The following is a 25971-nucleotide window of genomic DNA, read 5'->3' on the forward strand; positions in this document are numbered from 1 at the left end:
ACCAGCCAGTCCTTAACAGATTACGCGATTGTCTGCAACAAGCCCCCTTCCCGTACAGGTGAACTGGAGCTCGACCACCTGTGGTTTAAGGGACCATAGCATCCTTCTAAGCCTGCTGCAATTACTGTTTACTGAAGTTTCAGGCTTGGCTTCCTTTATCATGTAAACCTAAAACAAATATTATTTTGGATTACATTTTTTACACTATGTGCGAACGACTACACGGAGTTCGATGGGACCTTCTCCCAGACCAGGAAGCGACTATAGAGACTGCAGTCTAAAATCATGTTCCTGCTGTACTACCGGTGAGGTCCTGCCACGAGGAAAATGAGATTTTCCCGTAGTGACAGCAGGGAGGTCAAAACCAGTAAGAATTCGAGGACAGCGCCTGGAAGGGTCCCCCCGGAGCTCCCGGCATCCTGGTTCCGCTTCCAGGCAGAGCACCGTCATCCAATCCAGAGGGGAGGGCCGGCAGGCGGCCAGGCAGGAGCTCCGGACCCGCTCCAGGTGGGAGTGGTTGGATGATGTGGAAAGTCGGTTGGTGAGGTCGGCTGCGGAAAGACGGCTCGGGCACGCCTTCCTTTTTCGTGGGTGGCTTTGCTCTCCCGTGCAGACCAGGAGCTGCTGCTTGCCGCCGCCGCCGCCGCCGCCTAGAGCTCCGAAATCCGGCCCAAAAAGCACAGCAGCTTCCAGTCTGTGGGAAGAGCCAGGCTCGGTCCGTACGCACCGCAGCCAAGCAAGGTAGGTCGGCGGTGATCTTGGCTGCTTCTGCTACTAGCCCAACGGCCAGTTGCAACGCCGGGCTGGTATCCCGGGCAGCTGGCATTGCTCAGCGCTGGGAGTTGCTTCCGCTTCCCCAGTTCGCCAAGCGGGGCTGCAACTGCGAGCTGCCCGGGTGCGACCTTCTTCGGGGTGTGTTGACTGGGCGCGCCCGGGTTCCCCGGAGAGGGAAGGCGAATGCGATTCTCTTGTGGCTGACGCAGGAAGGTCCTCTGGTTTGGCTCTCGTTCAGTCCGGAGTCACGAATCTGGGGACTGGGGAGTAGCCATCCATCCATTGCCTCCTGGTCAGTTGCAAACATCAGTTAGAGTCCCTCTTTGAAAAGGAGGGTAATAAAACTAAAGGCATGGGATTATTCCTCCTTTTCATGTTCAGGGTTTATGTAGTTAAAGCACTACCAAATCAACATCGGCAGAGTTTTGAATTTGTCCTCTATTTACAATCCTAGTGTTCCTGCATGAATGTGTCAAGATGCTATTCTGTACTTTCTCAGTAAAAAAGTGGGGTGGCGGGGGAAAATGTGGGGACCATCCCTTCATTGGAGGCTAGTGGCTATTCCAAAACCGCTGGAGGCAGGGCCACGACTAGGGGGGGCAAGCAGGGCATGTGCCCTGGGGGCGGGTGCCAAAATGAGCACTGGGGGGGGGCTCCAAAATGGGTGTGGAATCCATGTTTGCCCTGGGTGATACAGACCCTAGTTGCGGCCCTGGCTGGAGGAGCCTAAAACAGCAGCGGTCCCCAGCCTGGCACTTTCAGGATGTGTTTGACTACAATGGTCATTATCCACAGCTTGCACAGTCAGTTGGTAAATTTTCTGCATGTTCTAATCTAATCCATTTGGACAGCACCAAGTTGGGGAATGCTGTAGTAGCCTCTGTTATGAAGTTAGTATGTCTTAGTCCAAGGGGATCTGGTCCTGTCGCAATTGTGAGCCAAGTGTAGGGGATCTGGAGACTGGAATCTACTCCTTCCTCTCAATGAATCTTTGACATGTGCTCAGCACTGCTGCAAGAGCAAAGCCAGTGTGGAATTTCCTCCAGAACTAGTAAAAGACCATTAAAAGAGCCACAAGGATGATTGAAACACTTTCCCTCTTGATCAGTTTCTGTGCTTTTAACAGGACAGATCTAATGAGTCTGTTTTTTTCTGGCAACTTCATTGGTGTGATGGTCCTGGAAGCTGTCAATATCTGCAGTCTTCTCATCGATGACCATTAGAAATAGGCAAGGCACCTGCACAAATGAATGGCTCTTCCTGGCTTTTGAGCACTGAAACATGGCATTCCTGGAGTCAAGACCGCTTGGGTGGAGTGTGCAGATAAGATGATGCATTTAGGCCTTTCTTTTCTCTCATAATTTTGTACAGTTGACATTTTGGCTTGGGTTTTGCTTTTGTGTTGTTTTTCTAATCTACCTTGGTTTGGGAGGACAGAAACAGAAGAGCAATATTACAGAACAGTCACAAATGCTGGATTCACACTCTGTGGGCTAAGCCAAAATGTGATTGGGGTTTATTTTTGGCTTAGCATGTTGTGTGAAGCTAGCTATTATGGCTTGTGAAGCCTGGGTATTATAGAAAAATAGCAAGTTATGGTTGCTTAGCACACCATGATAAACAAAAGGTGACTTCACATGAAGTATAAATCCAAACCAAAGTCCATAAACCATAGTAGAAAATTAGAGGAATATCCTAATATTGACGTAAACCCAACAAAGTGATCAGAAACTAAGTTAAGGCCTATTTCTTACTGAAATGGCAAAACTGTATTTGAACTGTATCTTATACAGCAGATTGGGATCTAAAGAAATGAATACCTTCTGTAGAAAACAATTCCTTGCTTGGATAAAGAAACCAACCTGTCATGGACAAATACTGTAGCCTAGATCAGTGTTTCTCAACCTCAGCAATTTTAAGATGTGTAGACTTCAAGCAGTTCGAAAACATGCAAATGTGAGTAGATTAATTGGTACCGCTTCGGCGGGAAGGTAACGGCGTTCCGTGAGTCATGCTGGCCACATGACCCGGAAGTGTCCTATGGACAACGCCGGCTCCAAGGCTTTGAAACGGAGATGAGCACCGCCCCCTAGAGTCGGACACGACTGGACTTTACGTCAAGGGAAACCTTTACCTTTACCTAGACTTCAACTCTCAGAATTCCCAGCATGCTGGCTGGGGAATTTTGGGAGTTGAAGTCCACAGATGTTAAAGTTGCTGAGGTTGAGAAACACTGGCCTAGTTTTCTCTCTCCTTGCTGGTTCAAATAATATAGTCCAAGTACAATTTTACCATGCCTGCTTCAAAACCCCACCTCCAAGCATCACCCTCGGCTGCTGTGATCCCTTTCTGGCTTTCAGGATGTCATGATTTAAGCTTGCCTGGAAGTTTCTTGCTCTTTTAAAAACTCCTCCTCTGATACAGTCTGTTTGAGAATTTTGTCGTTATTTACAGAAAGAGGAACAGACTTTAAATATGCTCAAGGGCAATCTTATTTATTATCCCATGTCCTAGCTAAGGACTCAGGTATTGCAGACTAGTTCCTTTTAGCATAGCTCCTTGGAAGTCAATTAAATCCTGTTACCTTTGACTCTTCTCTTTCATACCATTGTGTCCTTCCCAAAGACATCCTGGGATATTTAAACCCCATTATCTTAATGAGACAACCCATGATGCAGCCTTCTTCACTAGCACTTCACTCCTGACCACCACTGAAGTAATCTATAGATAGTAAGGAAGGTCTGAATGCTGGCTAAAGGTTAGCAACATAGAGGAGTCCTCTTTTGTATGAAAAGGTACAATGACAGAATGCTTTGCCACTAATTTTCTATTCAGATATGATTGGTAAGAATTCAGTTTAATTGTAACAACATGTAGAGCTGAGCAGTGTCCTCGGAGAATCAGATTTGAACAGCTGGTGTGAATGGCTATGTGCATTATAACATCGTGAATAATATTGTGTTTCCTTCTGCTAAACATTATGAGCACCCAAATTGCTCCCAATCTTAGGATCTGGATCTTGAGCAATCTCAGAGATCTGGGTCAACTGCATGGAGATCCCAGCTTCCTCCCCAACTCCAGGGTTCAGAGGAAGGCTGTGCTGGTTTTGCTACACCATCACTGCAATTGTCTTAGAAAGGATAGAAACTCTATCTAGTCCAAGAGTACAGCTGCCAAACAACAAACCTTTGCTTCATATCCACTTTCAGAAAGGACAGCTGGGTTTTGTGGTTTTGCTCCTGTTTTTTGGAGGGTTCTGTTGGTGTCATTGGCCCCACAATGACACCAAGGCAAGGACAGGAAACTTAGTGCCTACCAGATGTTTTGGATTTCTTATCAGTCCAAGCCTGTTAGGTGCCAAGACTTGTGAGTGTGATAGACCAAAACATTGGGAGAGCATCAGGTTTCCTGCCCTTGTACTGAATTAGCACAACAATGGAGATCACTGCTACCCAACTGGAGAGGAGGCTAGAGGTTTTGCTCATGCTACAGCGCTCTACACAGTTCTAGAAATTATCCTCCTTTCTCCAACTCCAAGCCTGCAGCACAAAAGGGAGCAGGGGCTCCTTTATAGTCTCACATTGAAATGTCAAAATTTAGAATGAGGTTGGATAGGAGAACCCAATCCTTGCCATAGCAAGGCTCTGTTTTCACAAATTTTTGGTGGGCCACCAATATCAAGCTAATATTTGTAGACCTGTAACTAAGGGATTTGAAGGAATTGTTTGTCTAAGAAATTATTAAAAAGAATACATCCCTAGAATGTTGGTACTCACTGGAAAAGTGTGAAATTCATTCATTATACTATGATAAATCTGTGAAGATTCATAACAGCATCATTTCAGTGGTGATGCTAGTACTGCAGAAATCTCTGCTAAGAGGACCCTACATGAATCTGAGCATAGACTGTGTTTTTTTCCCTTAAACCGACAATGGAAAGTTTTAATTTGTTGTTATTTATGGACTAGTTATAATAAAGATGTCTGTGTATTTTTTTTCAGTTGTTCTTGTTAGGTTGCTTGGGCTTCTGTGGGAAGGGAATATCCTAAGCACACTTAGCAATCAAAACTTTGTAATGCCCAGGCATGTAGACATCATGTTGGCAACAGTTTTAACTTACTTTATTATTTTAATCTCTATTTATGTTGTTTTAAAGATACTGTTTTTCTGTATATAAGAAGGTCTGGAGGTGGTAGTTTCAAAGCAGCAAATTATCTGCTGCTTTCAGAGCAGGCCTAGTTTGTACTAGAAGTTTGTGGGAGTGAGTTTGTGTGTGTTTGTTAATCTATCAGTACTCTTTCTGTTTCTCCCTTCCTTGGTTTCAGCAGTGGAAATAATTAATGCAGTAGATTAATGTTGGTTTAAAAGAGGTGGATTTCGTCCTGAGGAAAAAGGGACTTCAGTTGAAATGGTTTCAAGGCAAACCATTTCCTTTTTGGGGCTTCCTCTTTACAGTCTACAGTGGTAAAAACACTGCAGGTGACGCAGTTCAAGCAGCAAAAGTTTCTGTCATTGTAACTGGACCCTCGATGGAGAACATGCTCCTTCCAACCCATAGAGCCCCTCTCAGACAACAAGTAGGCATTTTTGTGACTGCCCGTTTTAGCTCCCATTGTCTGGCTGCCTGGTTGGTGGAATTAGGGGTGTGTGTGTTGAAATGTTTCTTCCCATTTCTGAGCTTAATTATTTTTATTGCTATATTAATACATTGTCTACTGCTATGGAACCTCTTTGGGGTTGAAGACAGACTTGATTAATTCCGTCTGTCTGGTATAGTTACTGTAATGTTAGAATAAAATCCCAGTTCAGTTTTCCACAAAATCACATTGGATGACTTTGGGCTAGTCCTTGACTCTGAGCCTAACATGTCCACAGGGTTCTTGGGAGGATTCAGTGGCGGGGAAGGGAAGGAGAATCTTGGGTTCCTTCCGGAAAGACAGGGGATTAATGCATTTGCTGGGTTGACGTGTCCTCCAGAGCAGCTCACAAACGCATGTTTAACATTAAAATAGTAGCATCCGTGATGTCCTTTTCTTGTTGTCAGTGGAAGCTGGTACTTTAAAAAAAAGTGAGCTACTAGGTGTTACCTTGATGAAGCACCGTTTCAGTCCCTCTGGTGGGAGGAGATGGGTGGTGACAAATTTGATAAATAAATAAATAAATAAATTTCTTTTGGGGCATTTTGTAGAAATAAGATTGCTATGTTTGCTAATCACAGATTTTCCAAGACAGTTTTTTTTTAATTGAGAAGAAGAAAATAATCTCTTGTGGTTTATTGTCCAAATGAGGGAAAACCTTTCTCTTGGGCTTCACATGGCAAGAAGCCCTGCTGCCCTGGGAGACATGATAAAGTCTCCCAGAACAGCAGTAGTTTGTAAGGCCTGGATGGGCAACATGCTAAACTGTGATTTGCTTTGGGCATAACATGATGTGTGAATCCAGTGAATTCTGACTTGCAGTTCATGGTTGATATATTAGCATGAGCCAAGTCAAATTAGATTTTAATCAATAGACTAATTAATATTTCCCTTAGGAAAATAGGGGGACTGGCAGTGGAGGTCCAGTTTAAAGTGAGAGTGGATCCTCCTTGAAATGGGATCAATCTGTTTGTATGTGAGAAGACAATAATCAGCACTTTCCATTTGTCATCTAAAAAGGTCTTGCTAGAGTTCCAGATAGTTTAAGAGAGCAGACAGGACTTAAATCCTGCAAGCCCTTTTTATCTTCTTGTGCCAGTTATGAAACCCACAAATACACCTGCATTATCTGGGCACAACCAGAGAATGTTATAGTCTGACTTGGTGCTGTGCATAAATGTTCAGTTTTGGTCTGAGGGATCAACAGAAAGGGGAGTTGCTGCTTTGCTGGCTGGGTGCCTGGGTGAGAAGCCAAAACACTGGCAGCAAAGTGGTAGGAGATCTGTTAGTGCAGAGAGCTGGCTTAGGGAGGAGTTCTCCAAATGTCCACCTTCCTTCTGGCATGAGCGAGAGCCAGTGGTTTTTCAGAACACATCCTGAGAGCACCTTTCAGGCTTCCTGAGGGGAAAAGGCTATCCTCGAAGAGCATACCAGAAATGAAGCTGTGTTTAATGTTTGTTGAGGAGCAGTCACAGCTGAGAGGCAGAGTCATTTGTGATAAGGAGCAGGCCTTGGCTGCAGCTTTGGTTTCCTTGGTAGCTGGGCTGAGAAAAAAAGCCCTGAAGCCTCTCTTGTTGTTTTGCTTTATGGGGCAGTAATTTGATTTAGGAACACAGAGCAAGTGGGCTTTTCATCGACTTGATTTCTGCATCCTCATGCAGACATACACATATTGCCTCTACTGCATAGATGGATTGGATGGGATTTGAAGCATTCGGAATCTTGTCTGCGAGCTTGCCACTTTATGCCTTTTTTATCGGGAGAAATAGAAAAATGTAAGCTGGAAACTTGTTTTCTTTAGTTTGTTTGTTTTGGTTGAAAAGAATAAAGGCCAAAAATGAAACATGAACAAATTGAATCCTTGTCAAATTCTGCACTGGACTGTACTACACAGCATAAGTCCCTGGAGGAATCGTCTTTCATTTTCTCTAAAATCATCTGAGAATATCCTTTGGGGATACAATCGATGCACCATGTTCTGACCAAAAAGGACACTTAAATTTCCTAGCTTGGGAACTGGGTCCGTTTTATTTTGTGTAGATCATGAATTGGTATTTTGTAGGCAAAAATGTATTGTGATATTATATTTTTATGTGTTAATATTACTAATGCCGGTTTAATATTGATATTTAGTTTATTCATGGCCACCAGAACCTGGATTTTTGCCAGTGGTGATGAATGATTCTGCCATAGCAAAAAGCTGTCAGCGACCAATTGGTGTTGCAGGAATCACATGGTGTCTATACATGTTCCAACGAATAGTTAGGTTTGATAGTCTGTAGTTATTGCACCCCTACTGAATTTCACCCATCCTTGTTTATTGTCCAGTTTATCTGAACTGTGTATATAAGGTACCATTGCTGTTGGTTCACAGATCTAATGAAGGGATTTGTTTTTGCCACTAAATACCAGTGACTTGTTTAAGTCCCGGCACATTATTTGTAGTGTAAAAATATGAGGATTTTGGAAATAATGAGGATTTTTCTTGGTCTGATATTCTTTTGAGATACTACCCATGCAGTGTATAAATATTATTGGCTGCAAGGTAGAATATGAAAGAGGAAAAAATATACATTCTCACTAGTGCAGGTTTTGTATTGGCCAGTTAAAAAAAACACCAATTTTGTCTGTGAAAAAGAAGGCTAAGATGCTTCTGGTGCCCTCAACCTCTCTGTAATACAAGGGCGGTGATGGACAACATGATAATCACAGAGCTGAGCCTCCCAAGAAGAGAGGGCATGGATTTGGCTGAAAGCTTAGTCCTTTGAATCAATTTCTATTCCAGCCTGCAGCATTTTTGCAGATTAGCTTCCAATTCAGTGTACTACTGTATACTTGAGATCACTTCATATGGAACATTTAACATGATTGAAATACCTGTTCGGTCTTTGAATTACAGTAGCAAGACTTTCTGCTATGTTCTCTGTGGCTGACATTCAGCACAAATTAAAGCAATTTGGCTGCACTTAACAGAACATTAACATCAAAGAAAAAGAGTATGTTCCCATCAGCATGCTGGGAAATGTGGGTTACAGATCTCTTCCAACATATTTTGCTGGGAGAGAGACATGGGTGGTTTGGTGGAAGTAGCCAAACTTGCTGGTAAGGAAGATATTTGTGGTAGGATTAGTTATAACTGGATTCTTTTTGAGGGCTGGAGGCCATCAAGAGACCTACCATGTGATATATTAATTGAGAAGGGTGGGAGGAGGAAGTCTAGAGCTTAACCCCTGGAGCATCGGTATTGTTGTAAATGTGGCTGCCTTGTTTGTCAGGCAAGTTCAGATATGCACAGCCAGCCAAGCACAGAATGCACATTTCCAAGGGAAAAATGTCTTTTTGTCACAAGCAGTCAGATTAAGATTAACCAGCCTCCCCTTTGGTTATAGAGAAAAATGTTGGTAGTTGCAACCTTTACCAGCTTGTTTCCCATGTGTAACCAAGTTTAAGAAATTCCTTTCTGAATTTCCATGCTTTGCTTTGCTTTGGCCTCAGCAATAGTCTGTTGTTTCATCTGGACTGTGTCTCCCACAGGCCTTGATGGTTGGATTCCCTTGCTTCTTTACCCCTCCTGGACTGGTTAAAAAAATGGAATAAGAAAACACAGTTCTATCATTTTTGCTCCCACCGAAGGGGAACTTGGCAGAATTTCTGCCAATTTCACTAGGTTGCTGGGTTTTTTTTAAAGAACAGTCCATCTTTGCAAGTTCCATCAACTAGTAGGGGAAAAAGTGGGGAGGATATGGGCAGTGCCTGAACGGGAGAAGGTGTTCCCACCACAGCGGCCAGTTGGAGTGAGGGGAACTGCTTGAAGCCCAGGATGCATGCCAGGGCAAGACAGAAAACACTGCTTTTGAAGTGGAGCCAGGAGACGTGGGCAGAGGTTGTATTAGCTGCTGGATACGGAGGGGTTGAGGGTAACGTTGTGGGATCCTGCACTCCTGAATAAGCGGGTGGCTCATGCTCATACCAAGCTAAGTTGGAAGAGCAGATCTGGGACCAGAACTGCAGAAGCTGTGCCTGAGGCTGAAGAAGGGAGAGGAATTTGCTCCCACTCCCTCCCAGCATCGGAATTAACTTATTGGAATCCCCAGGAAGTGGGAAGTCCAGGAAAACTGAATGCTTTGGGTAGTGCAGTTTCTAAGAAAAAAGGGCTTAAAAGTCTAGCCAGGATTTGTGTTAGATTTTCTTTTCTTTGTTCTCTGTGATGTAAGTTGTCTCTCTTTCTGTACAAATTAGGAAATTGTGTTTTATATCAGCCATGCAACATGAGGGTATAGTGCCTGGTGATCCATAATTTACAACGGCGTGAAGCCTGGCAGCCTTACCTTCAGCATTCCTTACCAAGTGGGTATACGCTAGGATGGTGTTTCTCAACCTTGGCCCCTTTAAGATGTGTGGACTTCAACTCCCAGCATGGCTGGGAGTTGAAGTCCACACGTCTTAAAGGGGCCAAGGTTGAGGAACACTGCACTAGGATGTTGAGATACCACCCTTTAGTTTTCTTCTAAAAATGCCAGTCACTATGTAGTAAAGTGAATGTTCTTGAGGCAGCAGAAGAGGGGAGGATTTTCTTGTAGAATATTCTGTGATAATATAGCAGGCCCCTCCTCTCCTTGTATTCAATGAACTTATACCCTGCCCTTTTCCAAAGTGCTCAGAGTAACTATACCTCATCTCACCCTGCCTCCATTTTATCTTTTCTTTAATCCTTTGGAGTAGATTAGGTTGAGAAACAGGAATGGGCAGGATTACCCAGTAAATATTTGATGCTGAGTTTCTTTATTCCTTGTCTGGCACCGAATCAGTATACCATTCTATGCCTCACCTTTTCAGCTTCCTCTCTGTGCCATTTTCACTGACTAACTTCTTCAACTCATCCAATTGCTTTCTAGTGTATTTATAACCAGTCCATCCTTGTGTCTATTTTGCATAAGCAGAGATTACATTAGGACAAAATATTGGGTACATTGGGGCAAAATATTGGTAGGTACCTGTTAGCTTTGAGGTAGCCCAGACAAGAAGAGCAACCAATAGCATCAGCACTACCTTTATTATAAGGTTACATTAAACAGAATCATGCAAGACTGAAAGTATTTCTCCCCTCCTCTCCTTTTACTCTCTGGAAAACTAGGGAGGGTCCCTTCTGAAAGGCTTCCCATGCTCCTCCCTCTCCTTCTGTGGACCGAGATACCTTTTACAAGACAGTCTACAGCTCTTCTTCCTGTCTCCCAAGGTCATTTCCACATACAATTACAGTACCAAGTAGTTCATGCATTTGATGAAGTGGGAGTGCTAATCACAAAGCTGATGCAATAAACATCTGTTAAATGGAGAAAAATTGTCCTGGAACTGGTGAAATACCAGATGACTGGAGGAGGGCAAATATTTTTCTGTACTATCAAATAAGGGGGAAAAGAGGACTAAACAATCTGATATTGATACTTGGGAAGATTCCGGAGTAGATCATAAAGAGATCAAACTGTAATTACATTGAAATAATATGGTAATTATTAGAAGTCAGCATGGATTTGTACTTAACAATTATTGCCAGACTAACCTTACCCCATTATTAGTCATGAGATTTTCTTAGTAGACTGACTTAGTAGACTATTTTATAGACACAATATATCTTGGGATGGGAGAACTAATATTCTAGAAGAAAGAATACAGTTCAAAATAATCTCAGTTGGTTAGAGAAATGGACTGAAGTAACAACGTGGTTTAACAGAGACAAATTCACTTAGGAAACAAAAGCCAAGTGCATACATACAGTATGAGGTGAGGGATATCTGACTTGGCAATACTATATGTGAAAAAGATACTGGAATAGTAATTGATTGCACACTCACGTGAGCCAACAGTGTGATGTGTCTGCAGGAAAGGTAACTGTGGTTTTAGGCTGCAACAACAAAAGTATAGTTTTCAAATCATGGGAACTTAATTGTTCCACTTTATTCTTCTTGGGTCAGATGCCATCTAGAATACTGGGCCCAGTTCTGGGCTCCAAATTTTGAGGAGCATTCATAAAAATTAGAATAAGTCCTGAGAAAGGCAATGATGGCATTTAGAAACTAAATCCTTGTAGAGAGATTAAAGGAACTGGGTATGTTTAGCCTTGAGAAAAGACAACTAAAAGGATGTTATATAGAAGGTTGTAGCCTGTTCTTTCTTGTCCTAGAGTACAAAATACAGAATAATGGATCTGTTTTGAAGGAAGGCAGATTCCAGCTGAGTGTTAGAGAAAATTTCTAACAATACAAGCAGTTTGATAGTGGAACCCCTTACCTAGAGAGGTGGTAGGCTCCAGCTTATGGGATGCATTCAGGCGAAGACTAAATGATCATCTGTCTGAATTGCTTTTACTTGGATCCTTGCACTGAGCAGAGGCTTGGTCAGTGACCGAAATGATTACTTCAGTTCTGTCCGTCTAACTTTTAAGGTGCTACAAGATTCTTAATTAGGTGATAATGCTCTTCCAAAAAGTGTTGACCTCCCATGAACATCTGTATTATTGCAAGAAACCTTGGAGGGTCTCATTGTAGTAATTTGCGGTTCTTTCTTCCAGGTGTAAATGGTGGCTATTTCTACTTGGAGGTCTTCAAATTTAAGGTGGTTCCTTTGTGGTGAGCTGGAGTCTGAGGAATGTGGTATTTTGTTGGCTGACCCAAGTAACTTCTTCACTGTCTGTAATGTTTATTTCCTTGGAATGCTGAATGTTGCCACAGCCCACTGGATTCTCTAGAAACTTCAGGGTATAAGGTGCATAACTGAGGAAGAATGCATCAAAAGTGCCCTCTCCAGTGAGAGGAACTAAACCTATTAGCTATTTCCCCAAGAGTTGCCAAGTGTCACTGGGATTGGCTCTCCAGAATTTTAGTAAAGGCTTTTCTACATTCAGGTGCAAGAAATATTTCTGGCTAGAGATACCAGAGATTGCTTCTGCCAATGCTTACAGAGGTGTTCCAACAATGCTACTACTTTAACCTGATTCATCATCTTTCTATATGCTCTGTTACTGTATCTGATTGAGATCTAATGCAAAAAAGACAATGTCAATTTTAAAACCTTATTAGCAGGTGGGGGGAGGGACAGGATTTGGTAGAGAATTCACTGCCAGAGCCTGTTCCTCTCCCAGCATTCCTTTGATCTTTGCTTTTGTTCAGCACCTAGAAATTAGTAGGCCTGTTTGCTGATAAAGCTCAGGAAACGAGAAAAGTGGCTTTTTTGCATGGCTCTTTGTCACAGAGGGCCAAACCAGTTTGACTGGTTGGATTACAGCCTCTGCTGTGAGAACCTTGCCAAGAAGGAAGAGACCAAGTACAACCAGGCTGTACATCCCCATTAGCATGCTATAAAGAATGGTTAACCTGTTTTAAAACCTGTGAATAGTATTAATAGCTCCATTGTATAACCTTCTTATAAATAAACCTGAAAAGTTGCTAGTCTGCTTTTTTTTTTTTTTTAACTGCTGGGTGCAGAGAAAATGCCAGCTTCCCTCTGGCAGCTTGTATATTCTGCCATGGGCCTGAAGAAAGGAGGGGCCGTATTGCCAACATGGAATTCCTTCTGACTTGCAGCTGCCAAGGAAGTGCATGGAGGGAAGGCTGAATTGTGATACGGTGATCTGCTCTTCTCCTCAGTACCCTGAAATCATAATCTTACAATATAAATGATACAGCAAACAGTCAATGTCTTGGCTGGGAAGAGATTTTGTTGCTAATTTTATGGAATGGAATGGAATGGCTATAACAGATCATGCCTCTAACATGGTTTAAGGTCTAAGAGAAAAGCATGTTGTGTGTAAGAATGCAGTGTCATTCCTGACAGCAGTCAAGGTACTACTGCAATGGACTGATCGGAGTGGAGATTGTACCCTCCCTCACAAGGAAGCCTGCAAGACCAAACCATTAAAGAGCCTCTAAAATCTAGACATGTAACCAGAATTCAAAGCAATTCTGGAGCTTCTATTCTGGCTGTCTGGGCTGCATATATGAATAAGCATCCTGCTATAGTGATAGCTTTAGAAGTAAAGAGGGGTACTTAGTTTTGACAAAAATATCCCCTCCTCTTCCCCCAAGCTGACTAATGGGCTCCCTTAAGAAGTGGTTTGGATGTGCAATAGAGGCTGGTCTGCTTTCGAATGGCTTCAGTTGTGCCATATTGCCCCCTCCCAAAAAAACCTCAGTTTGGGGCAGTGGGCAGAAAATAGAACCTGTCCCTCACATTGCACTTTGGGAGGCAGGTTTAGCTCCTCCAGTGGTATCACCAAACCCCATTTCTTTACTCTCCCTTTGCAAATGATTTCCTGGGATAGGCCTTTCAGGCATGACTAAAGTTGCCTCATCTACATTGTAATGTAGAAGTCACTACAGGTAGTCCTCGCTTAACGGCCACAGTTGGGACTAGAATTTCAGTTGCTAATTGAAGCGATCATTGACCAAGTGACCAAGTGAACCTGACCCTATTTTACAACCTTTTTTGCAGTGGTCATTAAGTGAATCACCATGGGTGTTAAGCAAACCAAGTGGTTAACTGAATCACGCGGCTCCCCATTGATTTTGCTTGCCAGAAGCTGGCCAGGAAGGTTGAAAACGGCAATCAGGTGACCATGGGATGCTGCAGTGGTCATAAATGCAAACTGGTTGCCAAGTACCCAAATGGTGATCATGTGACTGTGGGGACACTGCAACGGTTGTAAATGTGAGGACCGCTTGTAAGTTGGTTTTTCCAGCGCTGTCGTAAGTCTGAACCATCACTAAATGAATGGTTGTTAACTGAGGACTACCTGTATGATGGGCAGGCCCAGCTTGGCCATCTGCTGTAAAAATGAGTGATTGCCATTCACCAATGATTGCTTCAGGAGAATGAGACAATGCTGGAAGTGTGTGTGTGTGTGTGTGTGTGTTTTCTTTCTTAGAAATATATTTTCAGTGATACCTGCACAGAGAATCGCCCTTCTCTTCTTGGGCTCAGTGATGTGCAAGCAACGTCAAGGGGCAGTCAGTGCTCCTGGGTGGATTTTCAAAATCATGTGAATGTTTGCTAACTAGGACGTGCCAAGACAGGGTGAGATAACCTGGCTCCTGCTTACTTTCAAGCTGGTAGAACAAAATCCCTGACTCCTCCTAGATGCTTTCTTTATCTCTAGCATACACCTGGGGAGGGACGCTGGATGGAGCTGAGGAATGGAGCTTGCCTGCCGTTGGAGTCCTTCCTCCTGGCTTTCTGTACTGCCTTTGTTTGCAAAGAGAAGAGGAAGAGAAGCTTGTCTTACATCAGCAGCTGTTGCAATAGGATTTCTCATTTGAGGATACACATATATATATGGGCATTTTATTGTTACTGTTGTTATTACTGTAAGTGTCCTGCTGATGTGCGAAAGGCAGAATATTTTAACCAATGTTACCTACAAAATGTATTCTTCATTAAAAGTCAAGATTCATGGCTTAATATCTAACCCTTTGACTTACCCAGACTCAAGAAGAACATTTTTAATTTTTTTAACAAAAGCAAAGAAAAATTAAAGACCAAACTCAGCAGGCTTCAGGGTGAGTGCAGTCCTTACATGTAGACATAGTTGGTTTCAAGGTAGATGTGAAGAAAGTTGGTAGAGACTTCAGCAGTGCCATCCTCTCCCATTAAAATCAGGGGGGCTTACTCCAAGTTGCACATGTGTATGGATTTGTAACCATAATAAGGTTATACATATAAAGGTTAAAGATTAAAGGATTCCAATTATGCTGGAATGGAAAAGCAATGTTTGAAGATAGAACATTTAGGAGTTGGATCTTTGATCAGTACTTTCAAGTTTCTTGTAAAGCAGAGACCAAAAAGTAGAAAGCATAAACTAAAACTGGAAGCTGCAGTAATCCAGCCGAGAAGTGATTAAGGCATGAGTGATTGTGAGCAGTGCCTCCCAGTCTGGGAATGGGCACACTTGGTGCATAAGATGTAATTGCACAAAGGCCCTCCTAGCTATGGCTGCCACCTGCTCTTTGAGCAGGAGTGTGAGTCCAGGAGAACCCCCAGATTGCACACCAATTCTGCCTGGGGAGTGTTACCCAATTTAGAGTCAATGATGGAAAATCACTAGATACAGGAGAGAGCCACTTTGGTCTAGTGGTTAAGGTGCTGGGCTAGAAACCAGGAGTCTGTGAGTTCTAGTCCTGCCTTAGGCATGAAAGCCGGCTGGGTGACCTTGGGCCAGTCACTCCTTCTCAGCCCAACTCGGTGCACTGTAGACTAGCCTCCTCGTGGTCCACCCCGGGCAACGTGACTTGTCACGGCTAAATAGTCTACACATCTGGCTGCTGGACCTCGCAAGGGTTTCCCAGCAAGAAAAAGCAGCATGAACACCGAACTGCTATGCCATATGATTAAAAAAAAAACCTGGATACAAGAGACCTTAAAACCCACAGCCTCTCAGTTTTGTCAGGGTTATGCTGAAGCTAATACCTCCAGACCTGCACAGCCTCTAGGCATTGGGGAAACACCTTGACGTCATCACTTGGGGTGGTGGGCACCGGGCAGGGATCAATCTAAGCAAATATTTGTAGTTCAGGGTTGAACTGTGGAGTCCTTGGTGCTCTCTGAGCCTTGTTGTTTTCTTGCAGATGTTTCATTGCCAGGCTAGGCAACATCTTCAGTGCGACCTGAAGATGTTGCCAAGCCTGGCAACGAAACGTCTGCAACAAAACAACAAGGCTCAGAGAGCACCAAGGACTCCACAGGGCAGGGATGTACAGCTGAGCTATCATAACTCTGTGTCAACAGATGACCTCGCCCAACAGTTTCATGTAGATATTAAATAGGAGCAGAGAAAAAGCTGAGCCCTGAGGCACTCTGCAAAGTAGAGGTTGAGGGCTGGATCTCTTCCCTCCTGGAATTGACCTTGGTGGAAGGAGGAGAACCACCAAAGAACCATGTCTTCCACTCCCAATCCCCTCAGTCAGTCTAGAAGTTTACCACGATCAATGGTATTGAAAGCTACTGAGAGATCAAAGGAAGCCAGGATGGGCACACCACCCACAACCTAAGCCTGCCAGAGATCATCCTCAAGTACAGTCGATGCTGTGTCGATATTATATCCTGACCTGAAACCCAACTGCAACAGGTTAAGACAGAGAGAGCTGTCTTTAGAGCTGCAAACCTTCTCAACAACCTTCTCCCAAAAGAATGCCGGAAACAGGATGGAAATTGTTAGTACTGCTGGGTCCAAGGATGGCCTCTTGAGGAGGGGCCGGACTATCACCTCCTTCAAGTCAGGGGGAGTGACCCATTCCTGTCCACACACACACAGAATCCACCTAGGCATGATCCGATCCAAAGCCGCCATTGCTTGCTCATTACAAGCAGCAACTAAGGCTAGTCAAACCATGCATCAGAGCTTCAGGAACTACCCCACGTTCCTCTGGAACCCCTTTGGGTCCATCAGGTACCTGGGGCAGACCATTTGAATTGACCCTTCCCCCTGCTGTGGGGGCAGCCTTGGAAAACTCCAAGTCTAACAGAGAGTGATGACAACACCCCCCAATTCCAAATCTCATTCCCACTGCCCTGAGACACAAACCAGATCTAATGTGTGACCCCCACTATATGTTGAACTGCCAATGACCTGGGTCAGGTCCATGGTTGTCATGGTGGCCATGAACTCCCAAGCCGCCTCCAACTTTGGACCCGAAGAAGGCAGGTTGAACTCTCCCAGGGCCATAACTCCACTACCAGCCTGGCCACAGAGTCCATCAGCTCAGGTAGGGAGGCTGCTGCGTAGCAGGGAGGCTGGTGTTCAAGCTGCAATCCTACCTGATCCCTTTAGCCCAATTTCACAAATCGACTTTACAGCCCTTGGGGGCATAAAGATTTAAAATAATAGCACTAATAATAAAGAGCAACCTCCAGTTCGTCCCTCATCTAGGTGCTGAGATTTTTTTCTGACAACTTTATGCCTTCACTTTGGGAATTCTCTTGGGTGGCTAAATTTGCTGTTCTTGAAAATTGATCAAAAGTCACATAGCTGCAGATGTTTAACGTCTTTATTGGGGCACCCAGTCCAATATGTGATGCCCCCCACTTTTTTGCAGTGCTATAAATTCTATAGAAAAATGAAGTTTGGTTTCTGGCAAACCTCTTAAATACTCAGTGTAATTCCTTGGAACAGCAGGGTGTCTTTGACCAGATCTATGTCAAGTCCTTTAAAATGTGATAATCTCTGTAAAATCCACAGTGTGGGCAGTTGCTGCATTTCTCCTGGAGATTAGCTAAAGGTCAGGTGAACATCTCCCCTCTCAAAGTATTATGTATTTCTCTTTAATTACTTATATTTTATATTTAAGGGTAGAAATTCTGCAAAAGCAGCTCATAAGTAAAATCAACATATACTAATAAATTTGCCATCTTTCCACACCCCTAACCTGATATGGATTGGGGACTGAATAATAATCCAAAATAACTGAATAAAGATCAGGGATCAGGGATAATTAGATGCACTGAGTGTGTTTATATATTCCCTAATTAGATATCATGGCAGAAAGCTCAGAGCTGGTTGTGCAACAGAAGCTGTTTTATTACTACCAAAGATATAATCCTTCCTTTATCTACTATTGTTACCTACTGCTAATGACTACTGGAATTCATCATCCAACATGTGTATAGTTGCCACAGGGCAGGGAGACAAGTCCAGGTGGATGTTGCTCCAGGATAAGCCCTTTAAATCTTCAAGATGTACCAGTGCTGTATATGGGTCTGCTGACTTTAAAATCTGGGAGATGACGATTCAGCCAAGACAGCTTGAACCAAGACAGTTGCCTTAGAAGAAGCTGGGTGTGGAAGCTGAGAATTCCCCAAAGTTGAGTGTGATCTTTTGAGCTGCCTCATGTTGTTGTTGTTTATTCGTTCAGTCGCTTCCGACTCTTCGTGACTTCATGGACCAGCCCACGCCAGAGCTTCCTGTCGGTCGTCAACACCCCCAGCTCCCCCAGGGACAGGTCCGTCACCTCTAGAATATCATCTATCCATCTTGCCCTTGGTCGGCCCCTCTTCCTTTGCCTTCCACTCTCCCTAGCATCAGCATCTTCTCCAGGGTGTCCTGTCTTCTCATTATGTGGCCAAAGTATTTCAGTTTTGCCTTTAATATTGTTCCCTCAAGTGAGCAGTCTGGCTTTATTTCCTGGAGTATGGACTGGTTTGAGCTTCTTGCAGTCCAAGGCACTCTCAGAATTTTCCTCCAACACCACAGTTCAAAAGCATCGATCTTCCTTCTCTCAGCCTTCCTTATGGTCCAGCTCTCGCAGCCATATGTTACTACTGGGAACACCATTGCTTTAACTATGCGGACCTTTGTTGTCAGTGTGATGTCTCTGCTCTGAACTATTTTATCAAGATTGGTCATTGCTCTTCTCCCAAGGATTAAGCGTCTTCTGATTTCCTGACTGCAGTCAGCATCTGCAGTAATCTTCGCACCTAGAAATACAAAGTCTTTCACTGCTTCTACATTTTCTCCCTCTCTTTGCCAGTTATCAATCAAGCTGGTTGCCATAATCTTGGGTTTTTTGAGGTTTAGCTGCAAACCAGCTTTTGCACTTTCTTCTTTCACCTTCATCAAAGGCTCCTCAGTTCCTCTTCTCTTTCAGCCATCAAAGTGGTATCATCTGCATATCTGAGATTGTTAATGTTTCTTCCAGCAATTTTAACTCCCGCCTTGGATTCCTCAAGCCCAGCATGTCGCATGAAGTGTTCTGCGTACAAGTTGAATAGGTAGGGTGAGAGTATACAGCCCTGCCGTACTCCTTTCCCAATCTTAAACCAGTCCGTTGTTCCGTGGTCTGTTCTTACTGTTGCTACTTGGTCGTTATACAGATTCTTCAGGAGGCAGACAAGATGACTTGGTATCCCCATACCACTAAGAACTTGCCACAATTTGTTATGGTCCACACAGTCAAAGGCTTTAGAATAGTCAATAAAACAGAAATAGATGTTTTTCTGAAACTCCCTGGCTTTTTCCATTATCCAGCGGATATTGGCAATTTGGTCCCGAGTTCCTCTGCCTTTTCTAAACCCAGCTTGTACATCTGGCAATTCTCGCTCCATGAATTGCTGAAGTCTACCTTGCAGGATCTTGAGCATTACCTTACTGGCATGTGAAATGAGTGCCACTGTTCGATAGTCTGAACATTCTTTAGTGTTTCCCCTTTTTGGTATGGGGATATAGGTTGATTTTTTCCAATCTGATGGCCATTCTTGTGTTTTCCAAATTTGCTGGCATATAGCATGCATTACCTTGACAGCATCATCTTGCAAGATTTTGAACAGTTCAGCTGGGATGCCGTCGTCTCCTTCTGCCTTGTTATTAGCAATGCTTCTTAAGGCCCATTCAACCTCACTCTTCAGGATGTCTGGCTCTAGCTCACTGACCACACCGTCAAAGCTATCCCCGATATTGTTATCCTTCCTATACAGGTCTTCTGTATATTCTTGCCACCTTTTCTTGATCTCTTCTTCTTCTGTTAGGTCCTTGCCATCTTTGTTTTTGATCATACCCATTTTGGCCTGGAATTTACCTCCGATGTTTCTAATTTTCTGGAAGAGGTCTCTTGTCCTTCCTATTCTATTGTCTTTTTCCACTTCCATGCATTGCTTGTTTAAAAATAATTCCTTATCTTTTCTGGCTAACCTCTGGAATTTTGCATTTAATTGGGCATGTCTCCCCCTATCACTGTTGCCTTTTGCTTTCCTTCTTTCTTGGGCTACTTCTAGTGTCTCAGCAGACAGCCATTTTGCCTTCTTGGTTTTCTCTTTCTTTGGGATGTATTTTGTTGCCACCTCCTGAACAATGTTGCAAACTTCTGTCCAGAGTTCTTCCAGGACCCTATCTACTAAGTCCAGTCCCTTAAATCTATTCTTCACCTGCACTGCATATTCCTTAGGAATATTAGTGAGCTCATATCTCGCTGATCTGTGGGTCTTCCCTAATCTCTTTAGTCTGATCCTAAATTGTGCAATAAGAAGTTCATGATCTGGAGCTGCCTCATATTAAGTGACAATCACAGTATGTGTTGAGCAGTGAGGACTTTTGTCAGAGAGGGCATGCTGCGGACCCCGTCTGCAAGAGAACTCCATCTGGCGGGGTCCAGGAGGTGGGTCTTCTCCACAGCAGCTCCTGCCCTTTGGAACACCCTTCCCCTGGAAGTGGGGCTAACCTCCTCTCTTTTGGTCTTCAGGAAACGATTGAAGACCTGGCTTTGTCACCATGCCTGGAGTGGGGAGAGGAAGAGCCACTCTTGGGGTTGGTTGGCTCCCTAGTCCTGCTGAGGCTGGTCTTGTTCCCCTTTGGGTAGTATTAGATCTGCCATTACTTGGATCTCATTACATTTTATATTTATTTATTGATATTGATATTTATGGATGAATGATACTATTTATGATTTTATTGAATTTTTAACTCTTTTATTTTGAACCACCCAGAGTCCCCCGTATGAGGGAGATGGGCAGTGATAAAAATAGGATTAATAAATAAATAAATGTTCAGTTCTAGATGTAAATGGGAAAAAAGGGTATGTACTCCAGCCTTGCCCTCTTCCCTTCCCTTCCCTACCTTGAGAGAGAAAGTCTGCAAATAAATTCTTCTTACATTGAGCTGAATGGGGTTGCAAGGCTCAAACAACTTGGAATTGTGGCTACGTAGGGGTCCCTGTCACACGAAGCACCGTGTGCAGCTGAACATGTGTACTATTTCTTTTAAGACATTCCCTGTCAACAAGGAGAGGCAAGAGAGGATGTGGATGGGGTAGGAGAGCACATCTGTACCTCTGTCTTGCTTAGGGGGTCATAATGCCTGAATGTGGCTTCTCTTTGTGAGCTCTAGAAAGAGTGCTGGGATTCTGCTCTGGCCTTGAGCTGCATGAGAGATAACCATTTCCCTCCCCTAGATGGCCTCTGCAAACGACACCCGACAGATGCCCAAGGATGCTGCTGACCAAAACTTTGATTACATGTTCAAGCTTTTAATCATTGGCAACAGCAGCGTAGGCAAGACATCGTTCCTCTTCCGATACGCTGATGATTCCTTTACTTCAGACTTTGTTAGTACTGTGGGCATCGACTTCAAGGTGAAGACTGTCTACAGGAATGAAAAAAGAGTCAAGCTGCAGATTTGGGTAAGCTATTTTACTGTTTGTGGGAAGCAGAGTATAGGAATTGAAACCAGAAGTTGGAAGAGCTGTGGACCAGGCAACCAGTCTGCATCCAGGCTGTTCAAGGACTGCAAATGGGCATACCTGTTTTTCTTTTGCTAAATCTAAAGAGGGAGGAAGAGCAGTGGAGAATAATGAAAACAGATGTTCTTAACTGAAGGAGACAATGTTTTAATTAACCTTCTGTCTTTCTCAGCTTTTTAGAGGGGTTGCATTCATGTACTCGCATACATATCTCCATACACTTTAACATCCCTAAGGTCTGGTTCCCCACACCCCACGCCCAATTAAAAGGGAGAGTACGCATTTGGTGTACTATTATATTCTGTGCTCCTACGGATTCATGACATGCCAGTTGACGGGCCAACAGGTACATTGTCAAGAGCTGAAGATGAAGAGAATACATCCAGTGCAGCTTGAATCCTGAGGTGTTTTTTTCTGTTTTCAGCAAGGGCATGAGTTGTAAAGGCAAAGACGGTTTTACAATTTAACCCAGTATTCAGATTATAGTCCACTCTAGTGTGTCTTGGTTTCTGTGCATTAAATCTTCTCAGATTGGGCTGGTTGCCCTCTTCCACCTCAGCTTTGGGAGGGATACTGATGGAGCCGTGGGGAAGGAAGGGGACACTCGCTAGCCAGCGAGAATAGACAAATCCACCCTGGTGATCAGTGGGGTGACCAGTGCCACAGCCAAGCTGTCATCACTGTGGCAGATTAGATTAGAGCTGATTTCTAGCTGGAGTACCTTTAGAAAACAGGACATGAGCAGTGCTTTAATGTACCAGTTAAGTTGGTTGTTGTGGGGAAAACAGGAGGAGGGAGGAGTACCAGGCATGTTTGCTGCCTTGAGTTATTCGTAAACATAATAAAGGCGGGACAAAAAATCTAAAAAAAAAGCTGGGGAAAGTCGATTATGACTGTGGAAGCCTTTAGTGGCAGGTTTTTATTGTATTTTATTAAAATAAATTGAACATCCAAAATAAAAGAATACTGAATAATAATGTACAAAAAAGGAAATAATAACAATAAACTCTTGGGAATATGTATATATGAATGATAATAATTGTTACAGTCAATGACCAGCATTTTGTTCAATTACTGTAAAAACTTACAAGGTTCAAATTGAAAAGCATAAACCTTTCTAAAATCAACATTTCAGAACATTTTAAAATCAGCTTCCACCAGAGTCTTTCTCTAGGAATGGGATCAAAGGCTGATTCTAAATCAATGAAAGTAACATATAGGGGAGCAAGAAAAAGCATGCATGTATTTCTCTACTAGAAACTCTAAATTGCACATTGATCCATCATTGACCTGCCTTCTCTGAAGCCTGCTCATTTGTCAACCAGAAATTTCTCCTGTTCTAGCTAATCCAGAAGCTTATAAAACATAAAGCATCCATATAATTTACTGGGAATATTTAAGAGATTAATTGGATGATAATTGGAGAGATTATCATGCTGGTGCCTTTCTTGAAAAGTGGGACACTGATAGAATGTTTCTAGTCTTTAGGCATTGGAATGTGTTACTAATAGGTGTAAATAGAGTGACCAAAGAGAGAGTGTATATGAATACATTTGTAAACTTAACACAAATTTTAAACATCCATATCAATATTTATTCCTAGAAAGATATATGTGAAGATGGAAGTAACGTCAAGACTTTCCTTGTTTTTATTTATTGCTCCTTCGAGTCAGTGCTGACTCCCGGTGACTGCCTGGCCTAGTCCCTGCAGTTTTCTTGGCAAGATTTTTAGGAAGTGGTTTGCCCGTGCCTCCTTCCTCAGGCTGAGAGAGAGGGACTGGCCCAAGGTCACCCAGCTGGCCTTGATAATTTAACCACTAGATAATTTTCTGGTTTGCTTCCTACACATGACATCAGATACAGTATAGAGCATTTTTGCAACAGCAATAGCCAGTTTGCCCAAGGAGGCTGGTTTCATTTATCCTCCTCACTTGATGAAGTGGAGGGTAGTGCTCAAGAAGAGGAGGAAAGAGTAGGGAAGTAGGGCCTGCCTAACAATACAGTACAGATACCTACTCATGTGGCTAGATGGTTTGCAAAGTTTGTTCTATACTTTTTTGCCAGGGGAGCAATGCGCACTAAAACTCAGTATCGTATTCAATCAAGTAATAAATAACTAGCTGAGCTAGGCTGCATTGATTTTATTTGGAGTGACATTGACTGTATTTTATTTGGAATCCTGTGAGTAACTGTTGCCTTCCCTTGTTTTTTCTGTATCCCTTTCCCCAGTAAGCTCTATTTTATGTAGAGAGATTTTGTTTCATTGGTTTAATAAGGGAATTTCTCATTAAAAACATTCCCCACGTGCAGGACTGCATGGTTACGCAGCTACCTCTTGCGATCTCTCTACACCTACATCTATTATAAGGCTTGTTATGTTTGTTTAACAAATCTTTCCTTGGTAGAAGGGCTAAGAATTCCCTTGCTAGGCAGACTTGAGTATGTCAGAAGCTTCACCCTATTGCAATTTTCTTTTACTATGGAACTCCTGGAAGAGAGGGACTAACAGGCAGCTTTTGAATGATCATCCTGCCATCTTTTACACTCCCTTGTGATCTCTAAGGAAGTGGTATCTAGCCTCATCAGGACTGGCCACTTGGAAAAGTGGTGAATGTCTCTAACGTTAATGAAAAATAACTAACGCCGATGTTCTCGAAGCACAATGCAGACGTAAACTCTGCCCCCCCCAAATGCTAGTAATTATATATGGTTGTGCCTTGCAAGCCATATTGGTATGAGGGTACATTATATTGGCTAAGAATTTCTGAGAGTTGTAGTTCAGCATATCAGAGCAGCAGGTTGGGGAAGTCTGCTCTAGATGGACTCACGCCACGTATTTCAAATGCATTTTGTATGCAATTTGCTAATTGTCAATAGCTTCAGTCTGTAGCCCTCAGTGATGCTTTTTAAATTGGTGAAAGCACCATCTGGCTCTGGGAAAAGGATGACTTTCTTTGAACGAACCCTGTCTGTGTACTGCCCCATCCCAGTTATGGCTGGAAAGATTGTTCACTGACGTTTCTCATTGTTCGGTTGGTTGGCAATTGTTCCATTTGGTTATTTTGGGGAAAGGTGCAGACGGTAATGCCCTTTTCCTGTTCCACCAAAAGAGCCCCCAAGCCAAAATCCTTACAAACCAAAGTGTGGACAAAAATCTCTGTTCCTCTTGTGGGTTGATGGTCTGTGCTCTGATAACAATTCAGCACTGGGGAAACATTTCCACTCTAGTAAACCTTTTAGGTCAGGACCTGCTGTCCTGACCTCAATCTGTTCAAGGCTCTCTTCTCACCTTTCTGCCCTCAGCCATGGATAATGCATGAGAAGCAACCGATTTCCAGCTTGCTGTCCTCTTTTCCCCATTTAAATGCTCCATTAAGCTTTCAAGCTCTTTAAGTTTTAATTAGAATCAAATGCCAGCCCTTATGTACATCAGTGCCATCATGGAAATGCTGTCCTCAGCCAGCAATTAGTGTAGAAGGAGACGTACATATGTCAGAGCCCTGCAGAGTAAGCACAGGTTTCCACAGTGACGGTTGGTCTTTGGGCTCCGGGGAACAGATGTCAGAGGAAAACCAGGGAGGACTCTGGTCTTCAAGGCTGAGCAGCGGAGGGGGAACTGCTGTTCCATAGCCTTTCTGTACCTGTGCTTTGTAGATGGCATCTCGCCTGATCCTCCATCATCATCGTCATCATCGTCATCATCGTCATGTTTTCTCAGAGAGTGCTTGAAACTATGAACAAATAGAATTGCTTTAGATTACAGATTTCCCCCAGTGGGATTTCTGAACTCTGGAAAGACTCTTGTATAAATGTAACAGGAGCTGAGCTGAATCAGGGGTGGTGGTGGATAGGTTGATTGATTGCACTTGTAGGCAAGATGGCAAGCCACAGAGAGAAATCCTGGTGACACTGAAAAAAAGATGCCAGATTAAATGGACTTTGGGCTTGACAAAGCAAGTGGTAAGATATGGATCCCACATGGGGGCTTTGTCTGAAAGGAGAAGTCGTATAATTGACCAGTGTCCTTTTTCTGTTTCCTGTCTTTCTAAGGACACAGCTGGTCAAGAGCGGTATCGGACCATCACAACCGCCTACTACAGGGGAGCAATGGGTTTTTTACTCATGTATGATATTTCCAACCAGGAGTCTTTCAATGCTGTACAAGACTGGTAAGGTTTGCTAAACAGAATCCTGGGATGGAGCAGGGACCTTTTCTGACAAGGGAGTGATTTCCAGTTGTGGACTAGGAAAACAGACTTTGGGATGTGCACAGCTGGTAATGCAGTCTTTACCGGTGCAACCATCTCTCTATTTAGGAACTTACTCAGGGTCAGAATTCCTTCCCC

At 43.4% G+C, this 25971-nt stretch overlaps 1 protein-coding gene across 2 annotated transcripts in view; it reads left to right on the plus strand.

Annotated features, from left to right (window-relative positions):
• Positions 1 to 496: 496 nt before the first annotated feature.
• Positions 497 to 25971, plus strand: part of RAB3D (RAB3D, member RAS oncogene family) — a 34270-nt gene continuing 8795 nt past the window's right edge. The window contains exons 1-3 of one of the 2 annotated variants that reach the window (XM_063294433.1): positions 497 to 741; positions 21338 to 21565; positions 25676 to 25794. In XM_063294433.1, coding sequence (XP_063150503.1) covers positions 21338 to 21565; positions 25676 to 25794 — 347 coding nt within the window. In that variant the 5' untranslated portion in view covers positions 497 to 741. The remainder of the gene's footprint in view (positions 742 to 21337; positions 21566 to 25675; positions 25795 to 25971) is intronic. The other variant, XM_063294432.1, reaches the window with a different exon arrangement.

Source organism: Candoia aspera, chromosome 2, assembly GCF_035149785.1.
Source record: "Candoia aspera isolate rCanAsp1 chromosome 2, rCanAsp1.hap2, whole genome shotgun sequence".
NCBI classification, from domain to species: Eukaryota; Metazoa; Chordata; class Lepidosauria; order Squamata; family Boidae; genus Candoia; species Candoia aspera.